The 26,125-nt window shown below is 43.6% G+C and overlaps 1 protein-coding gene across 16 annotated transcripts in view; it reads right to left on the minus strand.

Annotated features, from left to right (window-relative positions):
* The window catches only part of DTNA (dystrobrevin alpha), a 211,627-nt gene extending 187,429 nt beyond the window's left edge, over positions 1-24,198 (minus strand). For 13 of the 16 annotated variants that reach the window (XM_066626659.1, XM_066626658.1, XM_066626648.1 and 10 more), the window contains exon 1: positions 23,719-23,890. In XM_066626659.1, coding sequence (XP_066482756.1) covers positions 23,719-23,735 — 17 coding nt within the window. In that variant the 5' untranslated portion in view covers positions 23,736-23,890. Of the gene's footprint in view, positions 1-7,610; positions 7,632-23,718; positions 23,891-24,092 lie in introns of those variants that run through there. The other 3 variants (XM_066626649.1, XM_066626650.1, XM_066626653.1) reach the window with 2 other exon arrangements.
* Between the last annotated feature and the right edge of the window lie 1,927 nt (positions 24,199-26,125).

Below are 26,125 nucleotides of genomic sequence, written 5' to 3' on the forward strand. Positions count from 1 at the left end.
ACTATCAGGAAAACATCCACTATCAGTACTGCCACATTGTACATAATAAAGAAAATGACACACCAAAATTGAAGTTAGAATAAAAATCAGATCTCTGCAGGGGGTGAAAATGTAGACAGTCTTCTCAGAAAGTTTTAGACTACACATAAAATTACATTTAAAAAGTGCACAGAACAGCAAGATGCATTAAAACCTACAGTTTACCAAAGGATGGTCCATACGTGCTATAAATTACTTATTGGGACTAAGGGTACAATTCTAACAGTCATGGGAGAGTAGTTCTCATTGAACTTATTGGAACTTACTACCAAGCAAACATGCTTAGGGTCAGTCTGTAAATTAAATATACATAATCAATTTAACTGAGTTGTAAATCAAACTGTATATTATTATATCTTACAAGACCATTTATATTGCTTGTATATCCACTGTATATTTTGCAAATCCAAATAAAAACCAGAGTGTTCCATTCCCCCGTATTTAGTCATGTGTGCAATTCATTTTATTGCAGTATCTGTGTCGTGTTATCTTCCGATTATCCAAACCTAGACTGCCCAACTAATGAATTAGCTACTCAGCACATTCTTAGATCTCATGCACAAATGGCTAGAAAGGGGAAGTTGACTGAGGAAAGCACCACAGCATGTATTTAAATCCATGCTTACTCAGGAATGCATTATGTGTTTCCTGAATGAGAAATTCTATCCTCATTAAGACCTACTAAGCCACTTTGTGGTTCTTCTGCCCATGGGTTCTCTTTTGCATACAGTTCCAGAGAGGATTTACCATGTCACCACACTTTCTGAATCACTGAAAATCCAATCTCATGCTAACAGTTCTTTCAGCAAAGTATTTTATTTATTAAACATGCACATTCAAATTACATGACAACCTTTTGGGAGAAGAATATTAGATGTCGCAATTTGAAATACAGTATCAGCAAGCCAAGTGCATTGAAAATGCAAATTCAGATTATTGCTCCTGGACAGGGAAGGTAAAACTCTGATGTCAGCTATGGAGTTGTTTCTGCACTATCTGCTTTTAACTCTTGGTTTTTGCACTTTATCTGTTTCCAGTTGGCCTAGAAATGGTACTGGATCCCAGTGGTGGACCTCCCCAGCCCCATGCCCCAGGGCAAAGGTCCACAATGGTGCCCCCGTGGGATGTCGCCGCCCCTCCATGTGAAACCCCCCCCCCACTTACCTGAAGCTCGTGGAGCTTGTAAATAAATAAATAAAAATATTATTTCTTTCTAGATCTCCTTTTTTAAGTTTGGAAACCACTGGCCTACAGTTTGGTTTTGTTATAAGTCATTTTCAAGATCCTATCAACAACTTTAAGTAAGGACTTGCTGTATACTGTCACCTATGTAGAGGTCAATCAAGACCACACTGAAGAAAAAAAGCCTAAGGAAAGGAGGCTTCTGTTTTGCCTGATGTACTGAAAAACCTATAGTTCTCAGGAAGCCCATAGCAATATTTGCAGACTTCATAGATTGGTGCCACAAGAGCATGGAGAGTGAAACTATACTTCACATTGATCAGATCTTCCTACCACAGCACTTCATGGCTGCTGCCTGAGATTTCAGGGCTCTGCTGTCATTCCTCAGAAGTGCTTCCCTGACACACCCACGCATGGAACACTTTGGCTTCTAGTATCAATCCATCTTCCCCTGGGGTGTGGGATGTCACTCTCTATCAAATAGGTTTTCTTTGCCTCTTCATGTGGTCACAGGCATTTCCAAGAATCTTCTCTGTCTCATTGGCACTTTGCTCTGCAACAACAATCTTGTCATAGCCTCCAGCTTTTCTCAGAGTCTTTTTGAAAGTTCACAAAGGAGCACAGGTTCTTTTTTATTTATATTTCTGGAGGTTTAAAATCTTGGTGCAAGACTGAACATACTATCTTCAATCTGAGCGTGTATGCCTATTGAATAATCAGTTTATCAGGCCCTTCATTTACATAGGTCAAACACCATTTGACTCTCAAGTATGTGATTCTGTATGTGTTCCTTAGGTCTTGTGGTACTATGAATCTGTCACTTTAAAAATAAGTCCACAATACATTTGTGGATCTTTTCTAGTTCTAAGAGACATTTTCTGGAACTTCCTCCTCTTCTTTCTGACCCTCTCTGCAAAATAGTATAATTCTATCAAATAGTCCAGTTTCTTTTAGAATCCAAGGAGTGGGAAGAGTGGAAGAGGAGGAGTGACAGACATGGGCTGAGGCAGACAGATGGAGGCACTCAACAAGACTTACTGATGGACTACTTACTAACTGATTGAATAACTTAGTACTAATCTAAGTGTGAAAGGCAGGGCACCAAACAGGGCTCTGCAGCTTGAGGAAGTATCCTTGAATGCAATAACCAAGACCAGAGGGCTTCCTAAATCTTGCAGTCACTCTATAGAAATAACTCCATTCTGGCTACTGAGGACCTTCTGAAATTATTTATATAGCAGTGATGCTAACAAGCAGAAAACTCCACAGCTAAAGCCCAAGTAAGTATGTTTATATCAAGCCCATACAGCTGCAGTTTTCAAACTCACAGGAAGTCTGAATCCCGCAGTAAGTCTTTGCAGGGGTGGGGGGAGGCAGCGGCGCAATCCCCAGGATCGCGCCGCTCAGGGAGGCTGCAGGGGCTTGGTGCACTTGCCCAAGCCCCCTGCAGCCCCCCGGGGGTGCGGGGAGCCCTGCGCGATGTTCGGTCAGGGAAGGTGACAGTGGAGCGATTGTGCCCCACTCCGCTAAACCGGAAGCGGTGCACGATTGCCCCACTTCCCCTTTTGACCGGGCTGCAGGGACTGGGGTGCACCCTCCAGTCCCTGCAGCAGCCATCCCTGCCTGCAGGGAGCTGGGCGCGAGCATCTGCAGGGCTCCCCAGGTCAGGGAAAGTGAGAGTGGGGCATTCGCGCTCCACCTCCACAAAACGGAAAGCGGAGCGCGATCGCCCCACTCTCACTTTCCCTGACCCAAGGAGCCCTCCAGGGAAGGCTGCTGTAGGGACTGAAGGGTGCACAACAGTACCTGCAGCCCGGTCAAAAGGGGAAGTGGGGCGATCGTGCACCGCTTCCGGTTTAGCGGAGCGGAGCATGATCGCTCCACTGTCACCTTCCCTGACCCGGGGAGCCCTGCCGAAGGTCGCGTAGGGCTCCCCGCACCCCCAGGAGGATGCAGGGGCTTGGGCAAGAGGGGTCTGCAGGGGGCTTGGGCTGCCTCCTCCCTGTCTCCAGGCTGCCCCGGCCCCTTAAGGGGAAAGGGACCAGGACCCTCAGGCTGGGGTGTCACGACGCCCCAGTTTGAATACCACTGCCATACAGCATGCAAATATCTGGCCTAGATTTAATAAAATAACCCAAAGCAAATAAAAAAGGAAGGAATCTGGAAATAAACCAAGAAGCAAAACTCACTAACACAACAGAAGCTGAAGGCTTATAGACACCCATTTAAAAGCCATCTCACTAGGATCTTCTATTCCAGTGAAAGAAACTACAACGCAGAAGGATTCTAACTGTAGGGAACATTGTGGTGAGACGTGAAACCTTATAAAACATGAACTGAAATCTGGAAACAATTGGGGAAACTCACAGTGGAATGCTTACAATCATCTCAGGGTAAGACAGAAAATGCTCTGCATTCAGCAACAGGATTTTATGGCAAATAATTGTATGGATTTAGAAAGCAAATCTGTTAGGGATTCTGAAAATCCTGCTGCCAGCAAGATTCTCTTTGGAATGTGATCATGCTGGGATACGGCATTTCTTGTTAAAGGCTTTTGCAGATTTTTAAAATACATTTAATTTTCTTAATAACAAAAGTAACCAAAGGAAAAATTAGATCTGTCTTCTACATATTTTTATTTTTTAAAATGTATATCTTCCTTATCTTCCTAAAAAGTAAGATGTCATATAGAAAACACAGGGGGGAAATTACAAATTTCAGACATCTTATATAGGCTATCCAAAGTGTGCCCAAAATTTGTATTTTGAAAATGAGTAGTTCCACTCTGACTCCAAACAGGAGCCCTGATTCAGTTGTAGTTATAGGCAACTGCCAGGGCCAGTACTAGGCTATTTTGCGCCATAAGGCAAGGTTATTTGCATCTTCCCCCTCCCTTTCATTCATAAAACTTTTAAATTAATTACAGGTCCAGCCTATTTATACACGGATTTGACACAGATGGCCCCTGCAAATGAGAAGGAATGTGCTGATCCCTAGAGAAAGGGAAAAATGTACCCCTTTAAAATCAGTTTAAAAAACTGAATAGTCCTTTAACAATAGCCTCCTTAATGAAAGAGAGAGAGGGCAGCTAGCTGACAATCCATCAATCCTTCTCTTTCCAGCGGCCCCTCCCTTCCCCCTGAGCAGAAAGGTGATCTCTTTGCATTGGTGAAGGGAGGGGCTGAGTGAAGCTCCTTTCTAAGCTCTTGGAGGAGGACTGATTGATAGATTGTCTTTTTAATGACACTTATCTTACATCACAAAGGTCAGCAAGGCTGTTTTTAAATCACTGGAGCAAAGAAACTTTGTTTTTTAAATTGATTTGCTATAGTGCGTTTTTTGCCATCCGCATGAGTGCTTGGAACAGAACCCATGTGAATAATTAGTCTCAACCTGCATATATTAATTATATTCTATAGCAGTGTTTCTCAAACTGTGGTTTGGGACCCACTAGGTGGGTCGCAAGACAATTTCAGGTGGGTGCCCATTCATTTCAATATTTTATTTTTAATATATTAGACTTGACGCTACCATGATATGTGACTACATTTGGGGAAATGTTATAGACCTGTACTTTTAACAAGCTGCTATGTCCCCCTTGTCCTGGGCAAGTGTGGGTAAGATTGCAGCCTAGGATAGTTAAAAATTTTCCTGCTTGATGATGTCGCTTCCGGTTATGATGTCACTTCCGGTGGGTCCCAACAGATTCTCATTCTGTCCCGGTGGGTCCCGGTGCTAAATGTGTGAGAACCACTGTTCTATAGCATTGTTGTGGTAGTTATCTATAAATAAATAAATAAATAAATAAATATGGGGTTTCTAACATGGCTTAAAACATGGGTTTTACAAGGGTTAAAACAAAACTAATCTGAATAAATCTGTGTCCTTCAAAGGTCAGTGCTGTGCCCCTCTGAGGCCTGCGCTGAAGGCCTAGCTGGCCTAATGATAACACTGGCTCTGGCAACTGCTGGCAAGCCATGGATGGGCATATGCATCCCAGCTGCATCAAAAACATTCATCTAGCTTGTTCAGTATGATTTAGATGAGTGCTGCCATGTAGATGTGGATATACAGGAGGGCCCCGTATTTGTGAATCCCGTATCCATGATTTCATGTATTCGCAAATGTAGGAGCTCCTTGCACCACCTCCACCGCACCTTCTGGAAGCTCTTCTGAGCCCTGCAGAGGCTGGATGAATCTACCAACAGCCTCTGCAGGTCTCAGAATGGCTGTTACAACAAAAAAAAAGTCATTTCCAGTTTTTCTGCAAAACAGGAAGTATCTTTTTATGCCTTTAAAACGCATTATGAGGGCTGCAGAAGTCCTCAAATGTTTCAGGTAATCGTAGGGAGTTCTGGAATGGAACCCCCACAGATACTGGGGCATGCCTGTACATTCTATGTGCAAGCACCATCAGTTACAACACAGAGATATGTACTGGAATGTTGCAAATATTTGATCTGGTATTTAGTGAAGTTCAGCATGCTGGCCTAGACTGCTTGCAGGCAGCTGTGATCATCCTTTATGGCATGTTCACAACACTCAGCAGCCAGCTCAAGGGACTTGCACCAGCTCAAGGAGGCTTTAGATTACACTGCCTGTGTGGCACCTTCCACTGTAATCCTCTGCCCCAAAGCTGCCTCTGACAAAGGTATCGGTGCTGCTAGTGCACTAAACTATTTTTAAGATTCCTACCAAGTATCCCTTAGCAGCTGATAAAAGACATGATGTCAATAGATACCAGTGGCTGCACATTGTACCTTTTATCTAATTTTTGTTAGATGGGGTGCAGGACAAGAATCACGAAATGGCTGCAAACAGGCTCAGGAGCCAGCTTCTGTAGTGGCAAGTAGTAGTGGAGTCAATTCCACTGACTCTTGTAATTGCCAATACACTATAGCACACATTTTTTTAAACCTCCTACAAATTCTAAAGCCGCCTCTATTCCCTTGACCATGAAATTCAAAATTGTCTATATTACCTAAATCATGCATACAAGACTGGTCACAAAAGGCGTATCGCTTCCATTATTGACCCAATTAGAAGCTTTTCTTTGTGAGCATCTGATAATCCTTGTATGGGAGGGGTGGAAACCAGAATTTATTTACATAATAACTCACGGATGTACAGCTCAACAAATCTTCTTGAGACAGGTTTTTATAGATTAAAATGACTTCTGAAAATAAATTTGTAGGCTGTGTTTGAATTTGCTTCCTCCCAGGCTCCTAAATCTGAAGAACTAATTGAAAAGGAGAAATATGCATTAAGTTACTAATCTCTATAAACAACAATCCTGTAGATTACATCAATACCTGACTACTCTCATAAATGGTAAGAGGACTATATAAAGAGGACTTATACAAATATGCAACTATAATGTGGGCAAGTTCTTCCACCACTGTAGGCTTGTACTGTATATGCCTTCTGGGGGAACGGAGGTTATATGAGGTAGCTTGATTTTCTGCTTTCCTCCTTTTCATAAAGCATATGATGTGAATGAGACATCTCACTGACTCAAGTAAGATTTGTGAGTCCTGTGACGTCTGGAGCTTACAGACTTCACAAGTGACATCCGGGAGTCCTGCTTGGGGCATTGCCGTGACAACCGGGAAAGATACATGCAAACCAGATTCATGACTTCTTTCGTCTCTTCTTTGCAAAGCCGAAAGAGCTCTGTGGCACAAAGCATGATGAGGGAGGAAAAACACTTCACCACAATGAAGTCTCAGCTTCAAGAGTGCAGAAACTACACAGATATTCTTGTCAGCTGGACCATTTCAGAGATGGTATTTTGCACCTTTAAGATATGGGTTTGTAAGGCTGCTGTAAGGTGTGTGCTCTGCACAGGTATTCAGTATTTTCACTCAAATGTCATGTAACCTTAAAATACAGTGGGCTCTCCATATTCAGAGCCCACAGATTTCATTATCTGGTCACATTTGGGAGGCTTTCATTCTTATTCTTGTCACATCTGGGAGGCTTTCTGAGGCCTGCAGAGGCTGCCCTCTGTGGCCATGCTACATATGGCCTCTGCGGGTCTCAAAAAGCTACCCAGAGCAGTTTTTGCTGAAAACCGGAAGTTGTCTTTAAACTTCTCCAGGTGGCATTCTGAGGCTCACAATGGCCACAGGCGGCCTTTCCGAGCCTCAAAATGGCTCTGGATGCAACTGGAGTGAGGTCCTGGTCATGTTCAGAGCTCCGGTTGGTCGGAACCAGTGGATTCCATTATCCACGTTTCGGTATCCGCAGGGAGTCCAGCTAACCTGTATTGCTTTTTGATGTCTCTATATATCAAGTTGCAGTTGCTTTGCATCTGTCACTCTAGCCCTTTTCAGCTGAAAGTGTGTGGGGGGGGGGCAAAAGGAGACAACCATATTTTCAGCACTTACCTTGTAGACAAGCATTGAATGCATAGATGCCTGTGACTATCTAGTGTGGTCCTGTCCTCTTTCACGTTTGCCAAATGCATGGGGGGGGGGGGGGGGAACGATGACTGAAGAGGGCTCTTGTTTATAATACATAACCTTCCTGAACAGAAACAACAGAACTTAGAGAACTGGGTGACAGAAGGGCCACTTTAACACAAATCAACCAATAAAGTGCAATTACTATGTTCAGGGCGGCCCTTATTATCTGCAAGTGTTCTGTTCCAGGAACACTCATGGATAAGGAAACTCACAGATAATGAAATCCATGGGTTTTGGGGGCCCCAAGCCCTCCAAATCTGACCAGACTTGTGCTCTGGTTGGGTCTGGAGGCCCTTCGACGGTCTCCAGATGGCCGAAAACCACAACTTCTAGTTTTTGGTTGAAAACTGGAAGTGGTGCTTTTTGGCCTTCAGGAGACCTTACAAGGCCTTTTGAGGATAAGGGAGGCTGTGTGTGGCCTCTCCAGCCATCAGAAGTGCTTCCAGACCTGACCACACCAGTTGGGTTTGGAGGGCTACAGGTGACCCACCCCGTGTGTTTGGAACCTGTAGGTATTCAGTGTATACCAAACCTATGGATATGGAGGACATAGTGTGTCCCAGTGCTAAAAGTTTGAGAACTGCTGCAATAAGGTGTTAGTAAGTTGACATGGGGTGCGTGTAAGACTACAAGTTTTCAAAATCACTAAAATCAGAGTTTGGAGGAATAATACCATCATGTTATATATCAATCAATGCGTAATTTCCTGCAGAATGCAATAAAACAAACCACATTGAAATATCTGTGTTCTAACAAAAGATACAGCAAAAAAAAAAAACCAGTGGGGGCGGGCGATGGTACACCACGCCCACCACCTGGGGTGTTGCCCCGCCCACTGCATGGGGTGATGTGCAGGCCTCCTGCACCGGGTGACGTGAATCCTAGTGACGCCACTGTACATAGCTTCAATACAGAAATTTTCTTTTAGTACTGGCTACAACTGAAAACGTAATTGAATTCCTGTTCCACTGTTATTCATTGTTTTTTTCCTCACATGCATTTCTACAAATGCAAAGCAGATTTTAATAGAAAGGCTCAGTCCCAGGAGGACTCTTACAGAACTGGTGAGCTTTGATACAGATAAAACTTGAGAAACCAAATCTAAAAAGAGGGCAGGAATTATGTGAAATCTCACAAGCCAATGCAAAATGCAAAATGCTTCTAATAACTGGGTAAAAATATATTTAAATGCTGGGTAAAAATATATTTCTGTTGTTGCAGAGTCAGAATTTCTGTCTCTTTCCACACCCAGCCAGAAACTGAAAGCATTTTTATGCACCAAAAAAATCTTGATTTAATTTTTAAACCCAGATATAGTATATATTTCTCACATTCTACCCTAGCATTGTGAGTGATACATTCTGTAAAAAGGCCACCATACTGCATCCCCAAACTGGCTACATTTCAGTTGGGTTAAATATCCATTTATATACCTTACCTACCTCACAAGGGTATTGTGAAGCTTATTTAAATAAATTCTGTAAAGCTCTGTGAAATCCTTAGATGAAACATGCTTTGGATGAAAGGCATTTTTGCTTTATTGAAGTCATCGTGCATTCTGTCATTCTTGCTTAGCAAAATATGAAGAGTGACAGTCAGATGCATATTTATTGGGACACTATTCTAAGTTAAGTGTGTTATTATCCTTCCCTAATCTCTAAAGGAGGGTTATCCAAGGATGTTAGGATGTGGCCTGGACTTGAATAGAAGCACAAGTTTGTTTCTGGACAGAGAACAATAGAGAGAACGGAAAGCCGCAAAGACAAGTCTGTCCTTGTCCAAATGTATGGACCTGGTTGCTTTGGTATATTCTGATAAAATGTACTCTACCTTGATTTCAATAAGTGTGAACAAAGTAGTCTCTCTCTCTCTCTCTCTCTCTCAAGGTCATTTATGTGAAGGCCACACATTTAGCCACTTTGGCATGCTGACTGGAAAGATAATATTAGCAGAACAACACAGGAGCAGTGAGAAAGGCAATTTGAGATGGAGACTTACATTAGCTCAAGGAAAGAAGATACTTTTAAACAAGCACATGCACTTCTATTTTTGAGCAGGAAGAGAGGCGGATATACGTTCAACAGGAACAAGCATTTAGGGGAGGGAAAACCAATACCCACCTACACAGAGAGAGAATATGCATTTACAGGGCTGAGCAAACACCAACATTTGCTAGTCAAAAACTATTTAAGGAGGTTTCAGATATTACACCAATGTAAACTCAGGTTTGCCACTCAATGTACACTCAAAAGCAGCTACAACCGATCAAGATGCCCTGATGAGCGTAGCTGTAAGGTATGTGTGTTTGAAAACTTATGCTTGTTGCATAGGATAAGTTTGAAACATCTTAAGTTTATAACTAAAATATAATTCATGAACTCATCTTTAGAAGTTCTAGTGGAACACTAGTTCCGCTGGCAGAGCATCCTTTTAGGGTGGGGCTGCCTGTAGCTTAAAAGAAAAACTTTTATACTTCCTTAACTATATTCAGGTACAATTATGATTTGTTTTGAAAGCCCCTTTATAAATACTATATGTTAACATTGCAAGGCAGTCTTAAAAGCTATTGATAAGGCAAAACAGAAAGGAAAGACCCATTTAGTCTATTATTTGGTCTCCAACAGCAGCCGCACAGATGCCTCTGCAAAGTTGACAAGCAAGACATGACAGCATTAGGCAGACCAAATTGTTTCTCTGCAGCTTCCAGTAGTCAGAAATACTACATCTAAACACAAAGCATCCATTTTTAGCTATTACATCTAATGGTTTTTGATAACCTTACCCTCCATGAACTTGTCTAATCCTTATTTAATGCCATAGGTAATGTCCATTACCATATCACAGCTAAAGTGCAATGCTCCCTCACTCCCTACCACAATTTTGCTTTATATGATGTGCTCCCCACACACTATTTAAGGAAAGCAAAAAAATCGTATGTTCTCCATCAGTGGTGGCCAAACCCGCCACTACTGCGCAATGGAAAAGTGATCTCTGTTGAAACCTCGTATTTCCATTCCACTCGGGCACTGCATGTAGTCATTCATGATCAGGGGACAGGGACACTCTGGGCAGACGCGACTGGACTACATGCGGTGCCTGAGCGGAATGGTAAGGTATTCATCAGAACCCTGGATCAAGCAGCCCTGTTCTACATAATGTGTAGTTCTAAGTAACAGGCAGTCTGACCCTAAGACACACTTCTAGGCTTAACATTAAAGCAAGGTAAAACTGTTTACAGGTTGAGTCCCGGTATCCATGACAGTTCCGTTCCCAGCTTACATGGATGGCAAAAATCGCATTAAAGCAAATCCATTTAAAAAACAATGTCCTTTTGTTCAGCGATTTATAATTCATCAGGCAAACCATCAGTCTCTCTCCGGGTGTTTAGAAACACTCTGAGGCAGCAATCTCTCTCTTCACTGGGGAAAGAATGGAGAAGGTGATAATCACTTCCACTTAGCATTCTTTCACATGCTCAGGGGGAAGAGAGGGGTCACTTGCCTCAGAGTGAAGCTGTTCTAAGCGTCTGCAGAGTGAATGATTGATGGATTGTCTGCCGGCTGCCCTCTCCCACATTAATGAGGCTATTGTTAAACAATGTTTTTCCTTTAGTGATAGGGCCCTTCTTATTGTGTTGAGATAAAACCATGGGTGAAAAATTCATGGATAATTCGATTATACCTGTAAGACACTACAAGGAAGTCTTTCTAAGCGTTTTAGATGCTGAGATAAGGGGGCATTTTAGAGCCACAGTAAAAATGGCATTCATTTTAAATAAAGTATTTGTTTCGATTCACATCACTGCAGTCAACAGACTGTTTTAAATGGTTGCATATTTAAGTGAATTCATATATGCAAATGTGTACTGTCAGCAGGTGGGGCCTCAAAAAAAGGTGGTCACCTTATCAGAGCCTTGTCCTGTTTTGGAATGATTGCTCCCCCTTCAGGTTGCAATGATGCCATGGTGCTACAAAGAGGGGAGTCTGAAAAGCAATTGTTTCTGAGCATTTAACAACATCATTTGGAAGGCTCTCTTCACTTTTTGGAAGGCTGAAATGGAATTTACTCCAGCAAGTGAGCTGTGTGAGACAGGCTGATGCCACCATGTGCTTTATCAGTTTGGGGTAATTATCCACCCGAGATCCTCTTGCCCCTGCAGACAAGTGGATTGCCACTGTAGTCTTCATCTAAAAATGAAAGCATTCAGGGAGTATGATGGCACAGTTGGAAGGCACTGCTAAATAGCACGTGCCGCTCTGTCACTTGACAGATGCAAGCAGTGATGATTCTGAGCCAGTTGGCACTGGAGATAGCAGCACCATCGCTTTGGCCACTGCTCCTGCAAGTCGGAGCCGCAGTGGGGGAATTTTCAACATTTATTGTTTTGCATGAAAGGAAAACCTGGGATTATCTGTCAGAGGTTCTCCTCCTACTTGCAGCCACTTCAAAACCCTGCATGGCACAAAACAATCCGCAGGGCCTGTCTTAGGCTTGATTTACATCTGTAATATGCCCATATGGAGGGATGTTAATTAACCTCCTACAAGCACTGACCTGGATCTATGCAGCTGCCATACTGCACTGCCTCTCACTCCTAATGCAATAATTGACTTGGAGCAGAAGAGGTGCCTATTGCTTGCAATGTGTACTCAGAATGGGGCTTTCATAGGTGCTGTAAAGCCTTGGGGGGAAAAGCAAGCTTGGAACGGGCCTGTTCAGCAACTATACAATGCTAATTAATATTTAGGATTTTGAAGCATAAATCAGGCATGCTTTGAAGCATCACAGAGCCATTTAATATGCAGTGCCACAGGCATTGTTAGGACATTGTATGGCTTCTACGCTGCCAGCTGCACTCAGGAGAACTGAAGGACATTGTTACCATTCCTGGAAGGCTGTCTTTTTTCCCATTTACAACAACACACCCTATAATTGGTGACATTATAATACAGTAGGAATAAAGCAAGAATAAATAAATGAAACTGCTATGACAGCTCCACCTAAAAGGATCCCAGGTAGCCAGGTTGGGAAAGGCCTCTGCCTGGGACTCTGAAGAGCCATGGACCATCCTGGGCCAGATGAACCAATGGTCTGACCCTGTTTCACAGCCCAATCCTATGATGGCCTTATGTTGCCAAAACAAGTGGTGCCAGAGTGCCTTTTATGACGGCTTTATAGCAATCACCAACATTAAAGCATGATCACAAATGCCCCTCAGCACATTTCCCTAGGTCCAACATTGGAAGAGCTTGGTGTTTCTCAACATCTCACCTGTTCATTTTGCCCCAAAAGTCACTATCTGTACCAAAAAAAATCAAATCCCATGAAAGCTCACAACAGTGCTAATTTTCTTTGTACCTTTCTTTTCCTCTACCGTTCAGTTCTTTATTGACATCAAAAGTGCTTACAACAAACTCAATCCAGCTAGCAATTGATTAGATTCTAGCCACAAATTGTCACTCCCTAGAATCCTAATTTGTGGTAAATAGCAACGTTTTCCACCTTGCATGCAGAAATCCCCTTGGAATTGTTAAGAAAGACAGTCTCCTTGCATGCACTTGCATTAAAATTGCTGAACAAATCCATTTTGCTGTAATGGGAAAGGACATTTTTTATTCAATATTGTAAGTAGGTCAATGCAAATATGTTGTAGTGAGAATTATACTGTTCTCCCCCCCTTCCCAGCAATGGAAACTTCCAGTCACCCTGATTTAATTATGCTCCCAGTGTCAATGGTAATGACATTATATGGTTATTAACAACTGATACTCCGGTGGTTTGAAGTTCTGTCTCCTAACTTTGGAGTACTGTGGAGTACTGTGCATGTGTGAGGCCCATGCAGGAGAACACAGCCAGAAATGTTATGGGGGGAGGGAAAGCTACAAAAGAATATCATGAATATCTAATTACAACATGCTGTAGCAAATTAAATACATCACAATGAATGCACATTACAATACAATCAATCAGAGGACAGCGAGCACTAAGAAAACTACATTTCCCAGTTCTCCTAGCATCTGGTTCATTGCCAAAGCAGCCAAGCACTAGTCTGGGTGGGAGTGGGTGTTAAACCTCCTGCCATTCCTCCCTTGGGTTTCTGGAGAAGCAACAAGGTAAGCAAACAGGCAGGACAGCAGCAGCAGAAACTCACAGATGGGTGAGATGAAGGATGAGAGAATCACTGCACCACCAAGGCTCTCCATCATCCACTCTCCCCAGGATTACTTACTGACATGCTTCAACCAGCTAACTGTGGAAGATAAGCTGGGAGGGGTGATTGGTTACCCTCTACTGGTAGTAATCAGTGTGTTTGTTTCTACATAAGTACTATGCCAACAGCATGCATTACAGTTGCAGGGCAGCCCAATCCTGAGCTGTCCAGTGCCCAGGGCTGCAGTAGCACTGAAAGTGGTTGCGGCTGCATCCTGCGCACTCAGCGAGCAGTGCCGCCAGCTCCTCAGGAGAAGGGGAATTTTGTCTCCTTCTCCCAGGTAAGCCGAGTAGCTCCACAATGTGGCTACTCGATTCTACAGTGACCCAAGGCCGGCAGCTCAACATGGAGGCTCAGGAGCATTCCAAAGCTGCAAGCAAGCTCTAAAGTTTTACTATACTATGAAAAGTTAGGGCCTTACAGTGTCCACAGTTGGCACAATAGCAATCTTGAGTCACTGGAAAGAATTAAGGGCCCAATCCTATACAACTTTTCAGACACAATTGTATATTGGCAACCTTCAGTCTCGAAAGACTATGGTATCGCGCTCTGAAAGGTGGTTCTGGCACAGCGTCTAGTGTGGCTGAAAAGGCCAATCCGGGAGTGACAATCCCTTCCACACCGGGAGCAAGTGCAGTCTGTCCCTGCTCTGTCTCCCTGGCTATGGGCCTTCCTTCTTTGCCTCTTAGCCTCAGACTGTTGGCAAAGTGTCTCTTCAAACTGGGAAAGGCCATGCTGCACAGCCTGCCTCCAAGCGGGCCGCTCAGAGGCCAGGGTTTCCCACTTGTTGAGGTCCATCCCTAAGGCCTTCAGATCCCTCTTGCAGATGTCCTTGTATCGCAGCTGTGGTCTACCTGTAGGGCGATTTCCTTGCACGATTTCTCCATAGAGGAGATCCTTTGGGATCCGGCCATCATCCATTCTCACGACATGACCAAGCCAACGCAGGCGTCTCTGTTTCAGCAGTGAATACATGCTAGGGATTCCAGCACGTTCCAGGACTGTGTTGTTTGGAACTTTGTCCTGCCAGGTGATGCCGAGGATGCGTCGGAGGCAGCGCATGTGGAAAGCGCTCAGTTTCCTCTCCTGTTGTGAGCGAAGAGTCCATGACTCGCTGCAGTACAGAAGTGTACTCAGGACGCAAGCTCTGTAGACCTGGATCTTGGTATGTTCCGTCAGCTTCTTGTTGGACCAGACTCTCTTTGTGAGTCTGGAAAACGTGGTAGCTGCTTTACCGATGCGCTTGTTTAGCTCGGTATCGAGAGAATGTGTGTCGGAGATCGTTGAGCCAAGGTACACAAAGTCATGGACAACCTCCAGTTCATGCTCAGAGATTGTAATGCAGGGAGGTGAGTCCACATCCTGAACCATGACCTGTGTTTTCTTCAGACACAATACAGCCATGCCAATGAGGCATGCGCTGCATCCTGCAGTGGGGGAACAATCACAGAGGCTTCTTCAAGATAAGGAAGCATTACCTTGTTCTTTTATCTTGGGGCTGCATTGCAGCTGCATCAGCATTGGAAAATTGGATAGGATTGGGCCCTAAGTGTTAAAACATTAAACTGTGAAACTATTCCTGATGGTAGATTAAAAGAACTAATTTCGATATTGGTGAGTTGATTGTACGTTTGCAAAGATGACCAAAGGGTGACTCATGCTGGAAGTCACACCTTTTTTGCCAGTTTTAATTAAGAAATAATCAGGGAGATGACAAAATTATACTGATACAATCCAATCAAATTCATCTCCATACATTTCAGATTTGTAGATAATTTTGTACACGTTTCCGTCCAAAGGAAATTAAACTAGTTCATATTTCTCTGCTTTTTCTTGACTGTGGCCATGCTGAACACAAGACTTAATATTAATCTACAGCAGAGTACAACAGAAAAGGGCAGGATTAATGACCTGTGAAATAGGTACAGTCAGTGCTGGTTAATCTATGCCTGGCTTAGCCCAAAGCTTTGAGTTGTTGTTTTTTCCATAGACATAATATAGTGGTCAGCCAAAATAGCTTGTGCACTCTCTTTGCTGAAATGGAATCAAAATATATATAAAGAGTTTATTTCTATTTTTAGAAGGGAAAAAAAAACTCAGTTTGTGTTATTCAGGTTTACCCTGTGCATTATTGCCCTATGACAGAAGTTTTCAGACTGGGGCGTCACGATGCCCCAGCCTGTGGGTCCTGGCCTCTTTGCCGTTAAGGAGCGGGGCAGCCGGGAGGCAGAGGCGTGATCCCCAGGATCGCGCCACTCAGGGGGCTGCAGGGGCTTGGCTGCACTCACCACAGCCTCCTGCAGCCTCCTGGGGGTGTGGGAAGCCCTGAGCGGCTCACGCAGGGCTCCCCACCCCTCAGGATGCTGCTGCAGGGACTGGTGAGTGAACCCCAGTCCCTGCAGCCCCCCTGAGCGTGCAATCCTGGGGATTGCGTCACTGCCTTCCCCCCGCTCCCTCTGCCACCCCCCTGCCCCCGCAAGGACTTACTGCGGATTTCAGACTCCGGGAGAGTTTGAAAACCGCAGCCCTATGAGATACACTGTTGCAACGGAAACAGCTGATAAAAAGCATCTTCACATGCTGTGCAAGTGGAAGAGTCCTTGGTTTCTACATAGTAGCCATTCCATTCCAGGTGCTTTACAGAAGAGTTTTACAGCCCAATCCAGTGCAAATTCCCCCATGCCAATGCAGCCGCACTGGCACGGATTGCACAGCATCTCATGGCAGAATTTAGCAAATGGAAAGCCTCCTCAAGGTAAGGAAATAGTCATTCCCTTGCCCTATAAGAAGCCCCAGCCTGCACACCAGGTCTGCTCATACCTGTGCTAGCTAAATCACTGCACTAACCTGTGTCAACGGATCAGGCCTGAGAAGGGGAACTTTATGACACTTTTGCAATGGGATTTGCTAGTGGCCAGTTAGGTGCAGAGCCAGCTAGGATCATGTCCTTAATCTCAACATAACATGGTAACATGGTAGTCAAGCATGATTATATTGCAAAAATCTAGATATAAGCAAGATGAACTGGTTATTTCTGAAACTTTTTTTAAGCTGCTAGGCTTCTCAAAACTACAGGATGAAGAGGGTCCCTAGGGGAAATCTGACTTTTCAAGGGGTTCAGACTTGCGGTGGTCTCTTCTCCACCTATTCCAGAGGGAAGCCATTAAAACAAAAACAAAAAAACACCATTTGACCCTATTTAATGTAATAGAGCAAGGGGTGCCTAAACCCCGGCCTGGGGCCATTTGCGACTCTCAGGAACCCCCAATCCGGTCTGTGGGGAACCCCCTGTCTCCAATGAGCCTCTGACCCTCCAGAGACTTGCTGGAGTCCATGCTGGCCTAACACAACTACTGTTAGTGCGAGGGCCGACTGTTTGACCTCTCGCGTGAGCTGCAGGCTGAGCGTTCCGTCTGCTTCTTGCTGCTTCATATCTGTGAAGTAGTAGCAGCAGCAAAGGAAAGGCCGGCCTTGCTTTGCGCAAGGACTTTTATAGGTCATGAGCTATTGCGAGACCTTCATTCATTAATTCATATAAGTACCACCACTAATATATTCATTTATGTAAATTTATGTAAGTATATTCAAACGATAAATGTAAATTAAAAAATTCTTTTTTCCCAGTTTTTTTCTGAAACACAGTTTCAGAGAGATGATGTGGTCCTCTTGCCAAAAAGTTTGGGCACCCCTGTAATAGAGCAATGGATCTCCATTACTTTCAATGAGGAGTGAGGAAGTAAACATTCTTTTTTTGTTTGGCTTTTAATCCAAACTAAAAAGAGCCTGAGGTTTATTTGGGGGGGGGGCGGCTGAAGTTTGCCTCTCTTCACTGCTTTAATAGCAAAATGGTATGTGCAATTTGTTTCTGAGTCCATGAAATGCATACGTTGTGTCAACTAAAGAATGGCCACATAGGGTGTTAGTTTGTAAGCATTATAGGATATTACCTGTAATGAATATTTATCTGTAGTGCTTAATTGTTAAAATATGGGAGATTATTTTACTTACTGATTTTATTTACAAATTTGTATACCACTTTTCAAACAAATTTCAAAGTGGGGATGAGTCTCAGAGCCCAACCCTGAGGGCTAGGGCTGCTGCTCAGTGCTGGCACTGGGTATCGTGAATGTGCTGTAAAGGGGCTGCTGGCACTGAGCCAGTGCCAGTTGGTGCTGAGCCTCAGCACCTCATGGACAGATGGATGGTGCTCCTGCAGCACCAGCTGGCAGTGTGTATTTTTGGGGAGGGGGAAGGTGGGCAGTGGGTGGAATGGGGCAGAGGGAAGCTGGAGGGAGGGGAGGATCAGCCCCAGAAAAGGTGCGGAGACGGTGGCAGACTGCTGCTGTATCCTAACCTTCCTCCTAGCCTGGGCAGCCGGATACAAGCCTCCTTGTGTCTGTGCCTGCTTTTGAGTGGGTGCAGATGCGAGGAGACCCATTGGTCACATGGCTGTGTTAGTTGGGATAAGGGAGCAAACAGTCCCTTTCCTTTAGGAGACTTCCGGCACTAACCTAGCACCTATTGGATCCGGCGGTTGCCATTTTGGCACCACTGGAGCAGTGGGTACTGGGAGGCTTAGGATTGGGCTGTCAAGCTTGTTGAATCATCATTGTGAACCTGGAAGCTCCTGTATCCTGCACATGTGTGCCCTATTTTTGGCTAGTCTGTGATGGGGTAGGAAGCTCTCTCCATACTTTCAAAGGCATCCTTTCATAAAGACTTCACATGTTCCAGTGGTAAATTCATACTAACAGCTTATCACAGGACTCAACACAAATTGTAACATAAAAATCACCTTCATTAGCACATGTCCCCATGTTAGATTTATTTTAATTACTGCAAAACAACCAGCAGAAAGTCCAGACTACACAGGCAGTATCAGTGCTAGGTTACCAGAATGGTTCCTCCCATGGAAGACATACCATACTCACATCTCTTGGCTAAAAATCAACACAAAAGCATCCCTGTCATCTGTTCCATGCTACGCCTATGCCGTTTTGGGATCCTCGGTGAACAAGTATCTCCTTTTGGGGTGGTCTTCCACTGGGTGTGGGCACATTGTTTCAGTGCTAAACTGGTAACAAACTGCCTATTGAAGAGTACATTTAAGAATAGGTAAGAACACAATCCAACCCTGAGGCCATGCCTCCAGCTAGAGCACATGCTTTGCAGTTCCCAGGTTCACTACCTGACATGGGAAGGTCCCAAGTTCACTACCTGACATCTCCCAGTAGGGTTTGAAACAGTGGAAAGCCACTGCTCAGACAACACTGAACTAAATGGACCAGTGGTCTGTGTCCATAGGGAATTTCCTATGTAACCACTTTGAAATTTCACAGGTTTCTGTTAGAGGTACGCATATGGCGTAAAACAGGGTTGATTTTGGTTGGATCATACCTTAAATAAATATTTTCTAAAGATACAAGTGAAGACTTTGCTGTAGCTCTGTTGAAAAATCCACATTAGATAGCCGTGCCAGGATGGTGTAGTCATGGTTGGGGTGCTGAACTTAGACCTGGAAGATCCAGATTGAAATCCCCATGAAGTTGCCTGGATGACCTTGAGCCAATCACTATCTCTCAGCCTAACACAGGGTTATGAGGACAAAAAAGGTGGTAAGGAGCCATGTACATCACTCTGAACCCACTGGAGGAAGGACAGTATAAAATTGTGAAAAATAAATAAATGTTGTTCCATGACGAAAAAGTCAAAAAGCCTCAGTCTGGCAATCCCTTTATAAGGATGAACCCAAAAGAATCACAAAATCTTAAACAAGCACTCAAATTCATCCAGAATTTTTCATCAAGCTGGCTGTTAAAGCAGCAAAAAGAATAAAAAAAATGGGGAAGGGGGAAATAGAAGGGCCTGGTGTTACGACAGCCCCCAAAGTCTGCAGTTTGAAAAGTCCTAAAGTGAAAGAATTAAGCAGACCCATCTTGATTAGCCTTACTAGGTGCTAGCCAGGACTTACCATAGATACTTGCCTATAGTACCTGAAATTTTTGCCAAGTAATCAAGCTCAAATTATCTCAGGGTCAATCAGAGGGCAAAGACTTTCAACTCTGAAAAGTTTCATTTCTCAAGGGCAGACAGGCACCAAGCTTCTCAAGCAGCAGGCAGGCTCAGCTCCTTAGAAGCAATTGGTTAACCTTTTATTCTCCTTCCTTCTGCTGCAGTCTGGTTCTGCTTTGCAAATGCTTGCACAGCAGGTCTGTTTTTTGAAGCACCAGGATGGGAATCCTCCTTTCCATCTGAAGCAGGCTACAATTCAATGCACCCTTACTTAAGAATAACACCCATGGAAAGCAGTGGGTCTACTTCTGAGTCAAAAGGTTTGCAAATATATGCAGCTGCATCTCTCTGCTGTGAATTGAACTGCACACTTCCAGTTATGTGTTATGGTCTGTATGTTGTACGTAGAGCTACTGGCTTAACACACCAGACACCTTAAAGATGGATTTGATTCATGGATCCCCTGCAGTGGTTGCCAACCTTTTTCACTTGCATATCCCTTGGCAGCCCATTTCCATAAATTGTACCCTTCATATTAGCAAAATGTTGGCTCGGTCATGTTGTGAGAATGGATGATGGCCGGATCCCAAAGGATCTCCTCTATGGAGAACTCGTGCAAGGAAAGCGCCCTACAGGTAGACCACAGCTGCGATACAAGGACATCTGCAAGAGGGATCTGAAGGCCTTAGAAGTGGACCTCAACAAGTGGGAAAACCTGGCCTCTGAGCGGTCCGCTTGGAGGCAGGCTGTGCAACATGGCCTTTCCCAGTTTGAAGAGACACTTGGCCAACAGTCTGAGGCTAAGAGGCAAAGAAGGAAGGCCCATAGCCAGGGAGACAGGCCAGGGACAGACTGCACTTGCTCCCAGTGTGGAAGGGATTGTCACTCCCGAATCGGCCTTTTCAGCCACACTAGACGCTGTTCCAGAACCACCTTTCAGAGCGCGATACCATAGTCTTTCGAGACTGAAGGTTGCCAACTACTACTGTCATTAATAATACAAGCCCTCATCTCCTCTATATGAAAGCCCAGACTTCATGTATTTATCACAGTGTTTTCTCTTTTTATCTGTTTGAAGAACAGAAGACTCTGCCTTTGCACTGTTTTGCACCAGAAGTGTGCTGAGAAATTCTGGGTGATTGATCACTTTCCATATTATGTTTCAGCTTTTTAACTGTGCTGGTTTTCAATCATTGGTTCATACATGAATTGATGACCAAAAACTAGCCATTGGTCGGCTTTCACAGCCAACTAGCTACCACCCTTCCTGCCTTGCTGGTCCTTACAAGGCATTCCTGTCTTGCAAGGCATTCTGGAGCATGACCTGCCTTTTTCTACCATTATTCCATTCTTTTTCAAGTACCCATAAAGGTCCTGTTGAGTGTCCCTGGGAGTACATGAATACCAGGTTGGGAACCACTGTTTTACTGGCATGTTGTTTACAGTGCACTTTCAGAGTAAGTGCACTGTAAACAACATACCAGTAACAGAGTGGTTCCCCCCATGTATCTTATGATATTTTACTATGTTTTTAATAAATTAGAGACTACAGTTCTTAGGTAACAATTAGTGGTGGGTTATTTTTCAGGCTCTGGCCTCAAGTAAAATCAGACAAAACTATAGTCAGACACCCCCCTAAGTTTAACCCCCAACTTATCCAAGGGTTATAGAAAATTCCATGATTGTTGGCTCAAAACCTGCCCTCGACTTATCTGTGGGATCGACTTATAGGCAAGTGTCTGCGGTAAGTCATGGCCAGGATTTCTGGGAAGATGATGAACTAAAAATGGTTGCTCCTCCACTTTTAGATTATAAAACCCAACAGTTACTCTGGTCCATCCCCAACACTGACTGAAGCACACAGGTTCCTTGGCCAGCAGAGAACAGAAGATAAAGCTGGATATGAATTTAAGATGGTGCATCAGGTAAATGTGAATATAAGTTGGACAGTAGCTTTTAGAAAATTAAGATCACCTCCTAGAATCCATGCTGAATCTCAGATGGGAGTCCAGCACCCTTCTTAGCTACATGAATTACATATAGTTCCCCTTTCACTCAATTCTCCAGCAAGGTAGAGATATAAAATCTGCCCAATTTTTAAAAAAGAAAAAAAATCAGACCTGTCCCACTCACAAATGACCTCAACAACCCCCATGTTGAGGCAATTTGAGGCTTAGTTTGTGGCTTGTGAAGCAGTCTTACTACCACACTATATATAGGGACACTAGCTTGTAAACAGATGCTGCTGCTGCTAGAGTTTCCAGTGCCAAGCATACTATTGGTATAACATAAAAAGCTAAATATTAGTTCTGAAACAGGACTAAGGAGTTAAGAAGTCACTCAACTAGTAGTAATCCCCATGACCTATCCTGCTGCATTTTTTTGTTTTGTTCTTACAGATTATTTTTATTTCCTCACAATCAAGTTCACTGGGAAACAATACAGACCGCATACATTTGAATTTATTTCACTATTATATTTTTTTCCCAAAACTTCTGCTGAATACTTGACATATGGAATTAGTTTACAAGGAAAGGGGACAGACAGGTGCAGCAACTCTCCTACCAAATTAAGTAAACAGGTTCCAACTGCAGCCAAGTGTTACTCTATCATTTTTGCAAGAGAAATCATCCCTTGTGGCATTAAGCAACTCTCCAAAATATATGAACCACAAGATCAGGAGTTTTATATTGTCATTTTAAAAAAACAAACCTCACTTTGTCCCTCTACAGCTACTACAGGAACCATTTTGACAGACAAATTATTCTGAAATTCTAAATGAGAAGCAAGAAATATGCTTACACTACAGTATGATTTGCAAGCTGTAAATGATTAAACACTAGCCTGACATTTTACAAATTCTAATAAAGAAACCCAAAGTTTGTATGAAATCTTCAGAATATACTTTTTTTCCCCTTTGTATTGAAGTGAGGTTCTGAACCCTTTCTCAGTCATTGACATTAGAAAGAATAGTTTTTTAATAGTTTCATAAAATTGCTTCTCTCAAAACAGGGAATAATAATCCTGGCTTTCATTTCATTCACCAGTTCCATTGATTTTCATGGTACATATGGATGACTTAGCATAAGATTACTGTTTAAATAAGGATTAGAAAACTGCAAAAACTATACAGGCCCCATCTGATAAATATAGGCACTTGCCTATTTTTGATAACTTAATCAGCAAATCAAGTACACTCTGTTCCTTCTTATGTTTTAACAGTCCTATTTTAGATAAATGTTACTGTGCATAGTTTTTGATGGAGCATAAACTTGCATAGTTCAGAACAAGTAGCCCACAGTAAACAGACATATGTTGCCAAGTAAAGAGAATTAATAGGGAAAAGCAAGTTTTGCAGTAATAAAATCTGTTTTGTATTCCCAAATTACACACTGCAGAGTGACACAGAGGCAGCCAAGAACGAAATCATGAGAAGGGCTGGACTGTTCCTGCTACGAGACCAGTAAAAAATAACTTGATTTGAACTTTGTTTTCCACCACTCGCTTCAATTCTACAAGTGAAACAGATCCAGCACATTGGTAGGGGAAAATAAACCTGGCAGAAAATAAAAAAGCCACCCCTTTAAACACTGTTTCCGGATCCTGGAATAAAAAGACATCTGAAACATGCCGTAACAAGTACAGTTGTATAATACTAGCTTGCTGAGGCGTGCATTCTGAACTGCTCATAAAAGGGCAAACATGAAGCAGTACCTATAAGCATGTCTCCGTGTAATGCGCAAATCAAAGGACACTGAGCATATACAGTAAAGAGAATGGGGAGCTCAAACAAAGCTGGCTACTTACCCTGCCGTATGCACCATGATCCTCTGACACCCTAATAATTCCAGTACAGAAAGAGTTCTTTATTGTCTGAAGAAATACTAACAAAAGTTCTTGAGGGGACTGGAGGAAAGCTCCCAAAGCAGAAATCTGTGAGAGACTGAATTTAAAACCCAGCTCAAGATGCTGTGTGCTCTGTGTGTCTATCTTTAACTTGTAAATGATTTGGTTTCACATTCCACTGAAGTCCTGCTGGCAGTTGCATTTGCAAAGCTTACCAATCACAAGCACTCTGATACACTCCCTTTCTCTCCTCTCTCTCCCACCCCTTGCCACTCTACCCCCTCATTTCCCTGCTCCGGAAAGCCCCACACAGCTCCTTTGTTGTTGTTTTTTACCTGTCTCTGCAAGATGAAAGAAGAGGCTTTCACTGATCTTTGCAGTGTGGGCAGAGATGGAAACTGAAGTCCTCTCGAAGCCACAACTCCCATTCAGACATCCTCATGATTATGCAGCCGGGAATAAACTAGCTCCCAACTTGGCTGCCCAGGAAAAGAATGTTCTGCAAGTGACATTCCTGAAAGCCTGCAGCAACAGAGCACAGGAGCTCTTACGCTGCTAGCAACATGCAGAGTTTTCTACATTTGCTTCACAGAGAACATGTGGAATTCCAGAGCTGCACTAAAAGAACGGCATCCACTGAATTTCAAAACTAAATGAGCATATGTTAAATCCAAGCCATTTCAATTAAGCTTCTGGACAAGTGGATTTGGGATTGCAGCATTAAGAATGGCTTTGCTGGTTCAAATGAAGACCTTTTAGACCAGCAGTGAAAAACTAGGTGCCCCCAAGAAGTTCACAAGCAGGGCATTAAGACAGTTGTCTTCTGTTATTTGCTCACTAATATCAGCTAATCAAAGATGACTTTGGGCATGGAACTTCCATGCAAGCAGTACTGCCCTGAGACAACTGAAATTGTAGTTGATTAAACAATCAATTGAAAAATTTATAATTATTTAGAATTTTTAAAAAGCATGTTTTGTTTTTATTTCATGAATTCACCACAAAACTAGGAATGGGTCATGATCACATCAGGGATCTGTTCTGAGGTGCGGGGAGGCCCGTGGAGGGGGCCACAGGCCCCCCACACACGCTAAAGCAGGGGTGCCCAAATCCCGGTCCTGGGGCCACTTGTGGCCCTCGAGGACTCCCAATCCGGCCCTCAGGGAGACCCTAGTTCCCAATGAGCCTCTGGCCCTCCAGAGACTTGCTGGAGCCCATGCTGGCCTGATGCAACTGCTCTTAGCATGACGGCCAACTGTTTGACCTCTTGCGTGATCTGTGGGATGAGAGCTCCCTCCACTGCTTGCTGTTTCACATCTGTAATGCAGCAGCAGCAGAAAAGGAAAGGCTGGCCTTGCTTTGTGCAAGGCCTTTTATAGGCCTTGAGCTATTGCAAGACCTTCATTCATTCATATAAGTTCCATCTCTAATATAATCATTTATGTAAATTTATTCAAATTTGAAATGTAAATTAATTCTTTTTTCCCCCAGCCCCTGAAACAGTGTCAGAGAGATGATGTGGCCCTCCTGCCAGAAAGTTTGGACACCCCTGCTCTAAAGGACTGGCACAACCCCCTGGTAAGTGGGAAAACCCCTTTTTTCCTTGGTAGCAGCACAATCTGAAAGTCTCATTGCCACCACCACTGCTGTCGCCCCTCCACTTAAGGGGGAAGTGCAGGGATTCTGGTTGTCCTGGGGGGTTGTGACCACCAGGTTGTGAAACACTGGAGTAAAGGTTACAGTCTTTAATGTTTGTTATTATAGCGAATTACTATTGGTAGTTTTATCGACCATACATTTGTCTGATCCTTTTAAACACCATCTAATATATTTTCCAATCAGTCACGAGGCTGGATGAACTCCTTGTTTCATGCAGCATGGAGAGAATGGCAAGCTGGTGGAGGATGGCCCACACCTGTCACTTCCCCCAGTCCAATGCTTGTCCAGCCACTCTACCTGGATGCTCTGTCTTCTTCTCAAGCATTCAAAAAGTGTGCAAGGGTGGTGGGCTTACTTCCTCCTGCTCCAGCTCTGCCACAGTTTCTGGTAAAGGTTACACTCTCAGATTTCTCCCCACTGAACCACTTTACAAAAAATGGGGGCCAAGCTGGGACAGGAGGATGAAGATGGTGAAGTGCACATTGGTGGGGGGTGGGGTGGTGGTGAGTGCATGGACTTTGACTCTGAAACTAGGGCTGCAATCCTATACTTTTCGGGGAGTAAGCTTCATTGAACTCAGTGTGACTTACTTTTTGGTATGCATAGAATTGCACTGTAACTCAGCTAAATGCACTTCAGCTGCAGAATGATTAGTTTTCTGGGGGAAAAAATATATTAATGGTGTTTAGAAAACAGGCTGGTGCAAATA

Source organism: Tiliqua scincoides, chromosome 4 (genome assembly GCF_035046505.1).
Source record: "Tiliqua scincoides isolate rTilSci1 chromosome 4, rTilSci1.hap2, whole genome shotgun sequence".
Taxonomy (NCBI): domain Eukaryota; kingdom Metazoa; phylum Chordata; class Lepidosauria; order Squamata; family Scincidae; genus Tiliqua; species Tiliqua scincoides.